The 12,500-nt window shown below is 34.1% G+C and overlaps 1 protein-coding gene across 2 annotated transcripts in view; it reads left to right on the plus strand.

Moving 5' to 3' along the window:
- LOC115215057 (endothelin-converting enzyme homolog) overlaps positions 1 to 12,500 on the plus strand; it is a 157,424-nt gene that overhangs the window by 72,879 nt on the left and 72,045 nt on the right. For both annotated transcript variants that reach the window (XM_029784197.2, XM_036505420.1), the window contains exons 5-6: positions 684 to 787; positions 6,051 to 6,112. In XM_029784197.2, coding sequence (XP_029640057.1) covers positions 684 to 787; positions 6,051 to 6,112 — 166 coding nt within the window. The remainder of the gene's footprint in view (positions 1 to 683; positions 788 to 6,050; positions 6,113 to 12,500) is intronic.

Consider the following 12,500-nt stretch of genomic DNA (forward strand, 5'->3'; position numbering starts at 1 on the left):
ATTCACTTGACTGAAATCTCGTTGTCGGAAGATTGAAACCTATATGGAATAGCCAATACTTGAAAATAGTCATTGTGGAACTTACGCATTCAATGAGCTCAGAAATATTAGGAATAGCGATTAATTTCGCGGTGTATGCGCAATGGCCCAGTGGTTAGGGCAGCGAAATCGCTGTCGGAGGATCGCGGTTTCAATACCCAGACCGGGAGTTATGTGTGTTTATTGAGCGAAAACACCTAAAGCTTCACGAGGCTCCAGCAGTGGGTGGTGGCGACCCCTGTTGCACTCTTTCGCCCCAACTTTCTCTCACTCTTCCTTCCTGTTTCTTGAGTAAAGCTGCGATGGACTGGCGTCCCGTCCAGCTTCGGGGAACACATATGTCATAGAAACCGGGAAACCGGGAAACCGGGTCTATGAGCCTGGCTAGTCTTGAAACGGGCGTAAAAAAAGAAGATTGATCTCGCGTATATTTTTGGCAACGTGGTTTTTGATCTGTGTGTATGCAAGTGTATACATTCAATATAGGTTGGAGTAGTTTAAGAGCTAATTGACGTCTATTTCTATGACAGTAAATGACTGCATAGAAGCTCCCTCATTAAATCAAGTCTCTTAATGTAGCTTGAAAACTGTATGTAAATTAGATTGTTTTCGTAAATATGATCAGTGTTCTATTTCTACTTTAGATGAGGATCACAGCTAACAACTTTTTCCGGAATATAATTCAAATCAAGTCAAAAAGTTTGAAGCTGTCTTTAACAGAGTTACGTGAAAAGCCTAACCGAAAGGGGTAAGATTTTGAATATGTGTGTGTTGGTTTCATTTGAATGATTTATTTTATGTTTCTCTCCCTTATATTTATTAAACTGATTAGGCTAGAGTGCACAATAGTTTGTATTACTCAAATTCTAAAACCCGTAACTTGTCATAAAATGTACTGCATACTTACATGCGTACACACCATATACATATATCCTTGAATAAATACCAACCAGTATGTTATACGAAAAAAATACAATAAAATAGAATGAAACATAAGAAAGCTGTCTCATGAGATCAATATCAATTACAGCATGATGCTACCCCAAAAATAAGGAGGCGCTGATATTTTTATTATGATATGTATTTTAAATATAATATAGGATAAAGAATTATTGTTATGTTAGATATATACTACTTAGATAGACTGTCGTCTAGATACAGGAAAGGTTGAATAAGGGTGTTAAATCACAGTATGATATAAAAGCATCCGTAATATTCACATTTTTAATGTAGATAAAGTATATGTAGTATAATATAATCCAATGCATAATTTCTTTAAGATAGTGGGATATGATTTGTAGAAGATTCAGCTGTAATTTCTTGCTCGTTTAGTGTTGAAGGTTCTTGCTGATGCAGCTGCTTCTTGAGATAAATGCTTCATTGTTCAGTAAATTAATAGAAAAAAAGTAAGTTATTTGAGGTCTCATGCAGAAAATATAGTATACATAGCCTTCACTTCTCAGTCAATTTGAAGTAAAACTACAATTCCTATAGAGCCGCTGGATGAAAGAGATGGTAGATAAACGTTTATGCTTTGCAATTCTTTAAAATCAAATCATATCACGTAGAATTCTTTTGGGAAAAACCGGACACAGACGCCGTACCTCAGTAAATCAAAGAAGTATTTAAAAAAAAATAAATGCATTTTATATATTGGAATGTATCAGCTGCGACGCAACTCTTTCTTCGTATGGAGATTTGTATAGAATATTTTATATATAAAAGAACAAAACAGAAATGTTTAGCAATTTTTATGGATTTCTCACATTTCTCTTACTCTGTCAGTTTTGTGTAAACTTCTGTGCGGTTCATGTATTTATAAAAAGAGAAAAGGTGCTATGAATGAATATGTGATCAAGAATTTTGCTTGCGTAAATTTTCGTTCCAGTTTCGATATATCTGTCTGAGATATATCGACCAAAGCTGGTTGAGAAAAAAATTCGATATAATCAGAAACCATTTATTAATGCAAGTTTGTTAACTGTAAGTGTTCTTGGATATTAGAACTCGTTCTTTATGTAGCTTAATATTCTTACCGCCATTGGATGCTTTTAACGGATCCACTCAATTGCAAACTGATCTGAAGCTGACTTGAACTCGGATCCAATTCCTCCTTCATTAACACATCGCCGTGCTTTATTGCCCAATCTTCCTGAACTGAATCGGAAGTTCGAGCAAAAGTTAATAAGAGCTGGCTGCTTTCTCCTCATTGACTAAGGCATTAAATATCAGAATTTCCTTAACAAAAGAACCTACTGTGACCATTCAAATTTAGATAATCACCAGTTATTTTTTTAATTATAAACAACTTCTCAACGAATACATATTATAGAAACACACCCAAATGAGATCACAGGAATACATTATTCGAGATAGCACAGAAACAAAATTCATTTTCATTCTTCTAAATCTATTCATCGTGAAAAGTTTTTAACAATAACATCAGTTATATCTATCAGATCTTATCTGAAACATAAAGAATTTATGTAATATTCTATTATCTGTAATCACTAGTTTCCGTGGTGATTACATCAATCTCACAAAATAAATGTCTCCTCTATAAAATCAACAAACTGGTTATATAATAAGGGGAGAGAAAAGAATATATTGATTTCCGTGGAGTTAGGAGGAGACGCTAAAATATCATGGGCTTGTTTAAATAAAACATGGTAAAAAGAAAAAAAGCAACAATATCGACCGACTATTTTATACTAAATCATAAACATTTGTGTGATAAGATGGCTGTCACGAACTGAGTGATTTAAAAGCTCAGTATAGAAAGGTTCGCTATAGAAAGGTCAATAATGACCATAGCATTCCATTTGAGTCTCATTTTATTAATTATACTGCGTTCATAACCTAAAAGTTGTAAAATATTGAGATTTGTTGATAGTAAATTATGTCGTACAATAACCTAAAGTTAAAAATACTTCCCAGATTAATACTACGTACTTAAATGTTTCGTCCACTTCACAACACTTCACCCGATCTTACCAGTGATCGGGTAGCTCCATTTCTGTATTCTAGGGTTTCTACAAATAATACTATGAAGATGATAAATTCGAGCCCTCGATGACACGTCTCACACCTGTCTGGGTTGGTTTATAGAAGTTACTATTACTACTAATATCTGACATGACTCATGCATTGAGTGTCAAACAAACCACAACCTTTTTAAAGATAATCAGAGTATAAGAGGGGATAAAGGGATAAGAATATCATCATATCCCTAGAATCTCCCACAATACTCGTTTCTCTAACGGCTAAATAAAACTATCGTATTTTAACAGTAAATCAAACGTAAGATTTGTAAAACTTGCATGTATTGCTGTTGTTTACCCTGATGTCAGAAATAATTGGGTATCCTGATAGAGTAAGACAATCCAACCATACCTAACCCTTCACCTTTTAGATATAGTGTGTCGCGGATTATACTACCCAATGTTTTCTTCCATCATGTAAATCAGTAATGTGTAATTTATGAGAGGATTTATTGCTATTCCTCGGGAATCATTCGTAAGCGTATATATCTTGTAAGCATTTGTAAATAACATTAACATATTCAATGCGGCGCCCATCTGAAATATCACTAGAAATAATTATGCGTTGAGAGAAAGACTGTAGTAGCTCAATCACAAGTATAACTTTCATATATAAGGCAACTGAGGGAGATAAGTGCTATATATGCCTTAGTAGATCTCTTTATAAATTAAAACAAAAAACTCCCCAACACAAACGGAAGTTAGAAAAAGACAATCACTACTCCTACAATCAATTATATGTTTCCGGAACAGAAAGAGATTTAACAGTAAGCTTTCCCGTTTAATAAGTAATTTTGCCTTCTCTTAACTTACCTTGGGACTTCCACAACATCACACATAAACGCTTGAAGTAATTCAAAATATGTCTTCAGTGAGGAAGTTCTCAAATTACATTACAACTGAAATTATCATGAACTTAGATTATAACCTAAAGACACAACTGGATAAATAATCGCTGCTTCAGTAAATTCATACTCCTTTCTGAATAGTAAGAAAAATCGATGGAATATATTAGCGTCGTCGCCCTTGTCTGGGTTCTCAGATTTTAAATACTTTCTGGCAGAATTTGTTGCATATTTTCAAGAGTAATCTCAGTGAATAAAAGCTTCCAACTCACTATATATTATATACGAAACTCTACTTTATTTACAAAGCAAATAATCCGCCGCTTGGAGATCGGGAATTATTTATAAATCTTCTATTTCATTTAACTCATCATCAACTTTACTGTTTAAAATATATGATTCTCACAAATGAATGAGCTTCAAGGATTTTACTCAATTTATAAGGATTAATTGGGAAATATATTTCTAAACATAAAGAAAGCATTTTATAATGGCTTCATGCTTACACTGTCTGCAAAATGACTATAGATGGAACTTATTTCATCATTTCAATGCTCTATCATCACTGGCACGTCGTTAAACATCAAGAGTATCAAAATATGATAACTCTTTATATCCACATCTAATTTCAAACGACATTAAGCGTTAATGCATATTTTGAATAACTATCTCTGTATGTATACATTGTTGTTGTACACACAAATACACAAAAAACACTATATTCGTATATATATATATATATATATATATATATATATATATATACACAAAAAGATATATATATATTGTGTATATACATACACACACACACGTTTATATATATATATATATATATATATATATATAAACAATTGCAGCGTGGAAGGTGTTTATAAGCCATTTAAGAAACACACAAAAGCCGTTCGATTCACTTCAACATTTAAGTTTAATTTGTCAAAATATTTTCGTCGCTAAAATCCGCGACTTAAATGTTGAAGTGAATCGAACGGCTTTTGTGTGTTTCTTAAATGGCTTATAAACACCTTCCACGCTGCAATTGTTTTCGTTTCAGCACACGATCTCAGATCAAATTACTTGCTATGCGAGTACATCTCCGTAATATATATATATATATATATATATATATATATATATATATATATATATATATATATATAACTTTATGTAGCCAAAAGAAATCATGTTCACCAGAATATCCCAAGCAGTGCGTTTTGTCGACAGACAATGTTTTTACCAATCAACTGTATTGTGGTAAAAAAATATAAACATCTAATTTGTATTACAAGACCACAATTTAGGAAAAATTTGTTTGATTGCCAACTAATTCATGGCCAATCTTTCACTGGTGACTAATCTTATTATTGCCAGAATGATGAAAGGCAAATACTGTATGGTTGGAATATGAACAACAATGTAGAAACAAGGTAGGAAAATGTGTATCCTTTTTCATTTGTAATCCAGCAAATTCCGCCACTCAAACACCTTCTGATAGCAATATAATACGAAGATAACTGCAAGAAAATAATAGCATTTCCATTTACATCTGTGAAAAGAAAATGTCAACGAAACAAAGTTATTATTAAATTTGAATATATGTTCTAAATAATCTTAACACGTAGCCTACAGATTGCTAGAGCAGTAGTGTAGTAAGAAGCTATAAATTCATTCATAATGTCTTCTGCAAAGTGGCTCCTCCATGTTACTACTAGTTTAACCCTAGGCAGATTCTCCGCCAGTTTGTAACTGGTGCGACTCTGCAACCTTTATATACAATACACATTGTTAGCTAAGGCAGCTAAAACCTACCATCCTCTTGAAGGTTATCAGTCACTTTGATGTGGCGACTGACTTTACATCTTAATATAGTTACTACTCTGTTATTTTGTAAGTGGATGGTTTGCTTATATATATATATATATATATATATATATATATATATATACGGAGGTGTACTTGCATAGCGAGTGACTTGATCTGTGATCGTGTGCTGGAACGAAAACAATTGCAGCGTGGAAGGTGTTAGATTCACTTCAACATTTAAATTTAATTTGTCAAACTATTTTCGTCGATTTGAGACCGCGACCTGTTCACTGACAAAACTTACAATTTGTTTTTTTTATTTTAGAGATGACGGAGATGGTATTTTTTCAGTGAATGCCTGGTATGACTCGGAAATGAATTCAATCAGTAAGTAGCAATAATAATTTCCCATTTGGGAATATGGTCTCATAATTACAGAGTGAGAGGAAATGAGAATTTTGCGCACATTCGCGCAGCAATGCGTTGCTGCTTTACATACGCTTTTGAGTAAAAAATATCTTCTTCGCAATGAAAAATAAACTATTTTCTGTCCGCCTTTCTACCATATTCTCTCGCGCTCTTTTTTTTATTTTCCGTCTTCTCTGCACAAGGTACACACATACACACACACTCACACACACAGACACACACACACACAAACACACACGCACATACACACACACACAAACATACACTTACATATACTTACCGTCATTACTGTTATCGTGTATATAAATGCATACATATATATATATATATATATATATATATATATATATATACACATATAGATATAGTTATATGTTTATATATGTACGTGTATATATATAGCGAGAGAATTCACGAAACACAAGTCGAAGACAGATGGTGTAGTAAACAAACAGATGTATCAGTATAACGCTCGGGAATTGAAAAAGTCGTTTACGTTCCGAGCCTATGCTCTTCCACAAAAAGGAACACAGAAAGAAACAAGGAGAGAAAACTGTGTGTAGTTGCTATATATATATATGTATGTATGTATTTGAATTTAGATGTCTTCATTTGACCCGTTTGATCCTCTCTCACCCACCTCCATTCATCTTCGAAGACAGAAACAACAGAGTGAATTTAGGTGAAATACGTTAAGATCCATCATTTAATTTCTCTGTGTCTTAGAATTATAAGGTACAATTGAGCATGTGGGATGCGAGAAAGTAAACATTTATCCTCATTCTTCATATCCATTTTTCACTCATCTTGGATGTAATGGTACGGTCAATTGCGAACCATGTTACGTTTATCAATTATTAATCTTTAATAAGAGGAGACAATGACCAGTCGAAGGCACTGGTTTGGACGCCAAAATATACCCACAAAACCTCTGACTATGTTCAGAATGCAGTGACTAGTGCATGTGTTTATATCACTGTGTTGCAAATCTGCGTATTTTTTATGCAAATATATGTACATTCACCCATCAATATTAAACCAGCACATAGAAGAAATACCACGGTTCCTGATCCCTAATGATGCTGACGAGTGAATACTTTTACGAAAACGTAGAATTTACATCGAAAATAAGATTCGAGAGTTTATATTCCTATCGGCAACAGCACTGGGGCCAATCGTTCAAAAATTCGTTTCATTAAAAAATTGTGGGAGGATATCATGGAAGCACCCAAGGAAGCCATCCCTAGATAAATGAACTGAATCGTCAGTCATAAATGGGAATTTATTCATCACCTGTTAAGGTGAATGCATTTTTCGATGCAGGGTTGTAATAGTAAGCAGCATCCTATGTCAAATAAACGTATCCAAAATAAGTTTAAGCAAACTTATAAGAGCTTGATTGTGTGCACCGATATTGTTAGAAAGGACAAATATACTTTCCAAGTTAACCATTGGCTTATACAGAAACACCTTGGAAGATATAATTAAGCCAGAAAAGTTGTGTCAGGGAGTGCGTCATCAACAGACACCGACGCTGTTCAGCTTTATCCAGAATTCCGTAAACTTAACGAATAAAGGTGACTATTTAGCCCACTACATATTGAACGCAGATGCAACAAGCTTTTGAGGCACGAGGTGATTGCAAAAAGTTAAGTAGCTAAGAGAAGGCAAGGATACCAACTTTTCTAGCTGGTAAAGACCGAATGGCTTTATTTTACTGTAGGAACTCCACTCGAGTATTTAAATCTAAATTACTGCTTACACACCGTTTTACTCAACCTTGATCTTTAAGAGCAATAGTGCCTGACACGTAAGAATATTAGTCCTTATGTACTAATGCGTTATCACAGAAAGTGTGTGAGTGCTGAGGGCGCCTTTACCGTTCTTAGGGCTGAAATAGTGGTGTCACTTTTTAATTCCTAGTACTGTGTCACCAAAAATATGCTAATTTTGGTAGTTTCCGATATAGCCCTGTTCGTCCTAATCTCAAATATATTCGACAAAGTTTACTATAGCGTGATTATTATAGGCACAGTTTCGAGTTTTTCACGAGGGTGACATCCTCTCTCCACAATACTTTATTGAGATAAGCTTACTTTTTACTGGTGTATCTAGAAGTGTAGCATGTAGTTGGAGCTGCGTATATGCTCCGTCACTATCATTTTGCATTCCTCACTCATCCACTCATCAATGTATGAAACATTTCTCCTGGCCAGATTGTTGTCTACATACTGAGATATGCAAAGTCAAAATCATGGCTTACTAGATATTGTTTGAAACGTCTATCCAGCCATACGAAAAAAAAATTGCGACACCTCCAATTAAATATGTATGTATTATGCGTGTGTGTTTGTCTCTGTGTGTTTGTTTGAGTGTGTTCACTATCGCCTGGCACCCATTGTTGGTGTGCATATGTCCCCAAGAAGTTAGTGGTTCGGCAAAAGGGACTGATACTATAAGTACTAGGATTAAAAAGAATAAGAGTTGTGATCGATTGGCTGTCACTTTTATGACCGTATTATTATTAATGTTTGAAATGTCACTACAAAGTGTGATTCTTAAGGCCAGCATTGATAAAATGTGTGAAAAGTAGTTCTAATGTTATAGTACACTGAATTGATGGAATTACGTCAGGTCCAAACGAATCAGCGTGCATTCTACATATTTCTGATAGGGTTTTACCTATTTTCATTCAAGTTGGACATGCTTCAGTTAAGTTACGTTTTCAATGGTATTCCTTCGAGAAACTGGATGTTACGAACAAAACACGATCATCAGCATTGATGTTGTTGATTAGTACATCGGACTCTCAAGTCAACTTCACACATTTCTCAACAGCAAATTCTATATCAACGTGAAAGCTCGGTGATGCTACATCGGTTTACCTATTATACAGCTACTGAGAGCATATTTTATGGTTGCGTTAGCAGATTCTAATTATTACATACCCATTTCTATCACATACTTCCACCATAATTTGTAACAAGAAGCGATTAATAATGTGACAGGACGTATAACATAATGTGGTAGCCATTTTGAGTGCGTATCACAATCATATGTTCAGTATAAGCTATGTAGTATTTCCGAAGGCAATATAAGAATGATGTTTCATTGTTGATTTTCATAAAAATTGCTGTCCGATTATTGGAATGCAGAATATTACTTCATTTCCATATGCATAGCATGTAGTTGCGTGCTCTTGTTATAGATTCTCACAATGATTACTAACAACCAACGTAAAATTTTTACAGTTACGCATTCAGATAGAGAAAAAAGACACACATACAGATAAATATGTATGTATTATGCGTGTGTGTTTGTCTCTGTGTATTTGTTTGAGTGTGTCCACTATCGCCTGGCACCCATTGTTGGTGTGCATATGTCCCCAAGAAGTTAGTGGTTCGGCAATAGGGACTGATATTATAAGTACTAGGATTAAAAAGAATAAGAGTTGTGATCGATTTCTGCAACTAAAACTGTTTCAGACGGTGCTCCTGCATGGCCAAATTAAAATGACTGAAACAAGTAAAAAAATAAAAGCATATATATATATTAGACTATCTATCAGTCTGTCTTTCTATCTATCAATATCTGCCACAAAAGTTAACATATCTGCATAGTGTGGACGTCGATGCCGTCAAAACGGAAATAGATATCGCCCTTTTATCACCAACAAACCTCATTGAGGTACAGATGAATCCAGGGACGTACAATAGAATCCAAGTCCCTTATGCACCAAATGGAACAACAGTTGGTACAAAGGCACATACACGACTTTTGAGGAACCCACCAGGCAGAGGAAGTCAGGAAAACAACTATGGTGGTCCGGCCTGACCAGATCTACACGGCTGAAACGAATAAAAGAATAGAATATATGTAGATATGTAGCCATATATGAATCGCAGACGATTTTTCTTTTTTCCTTCATCTTACATTTCTATTGGAATCTGTTTTTATTGACAGTATTCTGGGAGGCATTTTGCCCAAGCTTGAACTCACGCAAGAAAAATAAGCGAAGGTCCTTTATTATCATCTTCGTAATTAAGAACGCCTACGCTTCAAAAATATTTTCTGCCTGAAATACGTAGAAACTTATTAAAGAGCATACAACAATTATTAAGAATGTCGAAATTCATCTAAGATATAATTAAAATAGTATGATAAAGATTGCGTTTTAAAACACAAAACTTAGAGCCGCCATTATTTTCGGCACAACGTAACATATACTGTGTTCATTAAGCAATGTTTATCTCTGACCAGATGGCGTACATTTTTGTTGATATTACTTTACCGGAAGAGTAACGTTTATATATATATATATATATATATATATATATATATATATATATATATATATATATATATGTATGTATATACATACATACACCCATGCATGTATGTGTGTGTATCTGTGTGCGCGTTCGTGTGTACACACACATTTGCTGAACCGTCGGTGCTTTAACATAATAACTTATTTGCTACGGAATAAATGTGACTTGTTACATTACACCTTCAAGGAAATCTGTATATATATATATATATATATATATATATATAAATATAAATATTAGTAGGTCGGTAGTTATGTACATATATGTTGTGGTGTGTATGATGTAATGTGGTAGTTTGTAATTTAATTTTTGCCTTTTGCACATGTTGATTTGCTGCGATAATTATTGCATCTGCATTGGAAAGTTTTTATGAGGCGTTTATTTTTTTTGTTTAATTATTCATTCCAGATCCGTCTATTATTTTACTATAGACTTTGCTTTAACTCAATGTATTTTAGTTTTTTTTTCTTTTCGAATGCGACAAAGAAGCAGAAATATAACTGCCAATCAACAAATGCAACAGGTAAACCAGTAGACAAGCAAAACACTTGGATATAAACTAACAATTATAAGTCTATTACAAATATAGAGATGTATCACCTTTCACACGCCTTCAGAATGGAAATCACTTGGAACACGTGTCAGAAGATAATAACCACGTTTCAAACAAACATGTAATCTACACACAATTCTTTAATGCGTCTCTCTTATTTGCTCGATGCACCTCGCCTTTCAAGTGTGCATGTGTGTGTATGAATGCGTGGCGTATGCGTGCATGTATATGTGTATGTATTTATGTATGTATATATATATATATATGTGTGTGTGTGTGTGAGTGTGTGTACGTGTGTGTGTGCGTGTGCGTCTGTTTATATATATATATATGTGTGTGTGTATATATATATATATATATATATATATAGACGCAGGCGTTGCCGTGTGCTACAGTCGCAGGACTGGCTTTTTGGTAAGAAGCTTGCGCTTCCCAACCACATGGTTTCAGGTTCAGTCCCAGCTTGGACAGGTGTATTATCAGGTAACATCGGGGGTGGGGGGCGACTAAAGCCTTGTGTGTGGATTTGATAGAGGGAAATTGAAAGTAATTAGTCGTATATATATATATATATATATATATATATATATCTATACACACACTTATGTGTGTGTCTGTGTTTGTTTGCCTAACACCACTAGACAACCGGTATCGTTCTCTTTCCATTGCCATTACTTAGCATTTCGCCAATGGAATCGATGGAATACGAACCAAGCTTAAAAAAGAAGTACTGGGCTCGATTCATTCAACTGAAAATTCAATGCGGTGCCCCAGTATAGTATGAAGAAATTTTTCCGACTAAGGCAAAAGAAGAAAATGACTTTCCCCAGACGCAAAGATTATTAACGTTAATATACATTTGATAGCAATAGCGATAACTTCACCAATTCCCCTAAGCCTCTGGTATGTTTGACGCAGAAATAACTATGGAGACCTACACATCTGTAAGTATTAGATGCTACTTGTCTTAGATTTTGTCTAATTGCCCATCTCCTTGATGGTTACAACTTGTGCTTGCCACTTCGACGAAACAAGTCATGAACAAATCCATTCAATTACTGCAGCTAATGCTATTACATCTACAGACATTGTGTTTAATATGAGATTCTGTAAATAATAAAATACCATTAATTATTTTGTCTTATATATTACTAATTTTCCGTTCACTTGTTATATTTTATATACAATATATACAGCATCTTTTAATTTTTTTTTATTCTAGCGAAATTTCATTTTTATCTCAAAATTATTAACAAAATAATCACAAGGTAAAATATTTTTATCATAGTGAGCCTCGATAATAATTTCTGCAGTACTTGATCATGTAATGCTCCTTTTATATTGCCAACTTTTCAGTTCAAATCGCCGACGTGGTTTGATCAAGTTGTGTAAAGGGCATAAAAAACAATGCAATGTTTTCACTGCTGCGCATTTAATTTTGTCATTTATCGCCCAGATACAA

Source organism: Octopus sinensis, linkage group LG8 (assembly GCF_006345805.1).
Source record: "Octopus sinensis linkage group LG8, ASM634580v1, whole genome shotgun sequence".
NCBI lineage: Eukaryota > Metazoa > Mollusca > Cephalopoda > Octopoda > Octopodidae > Octopus > Octopus sinensis.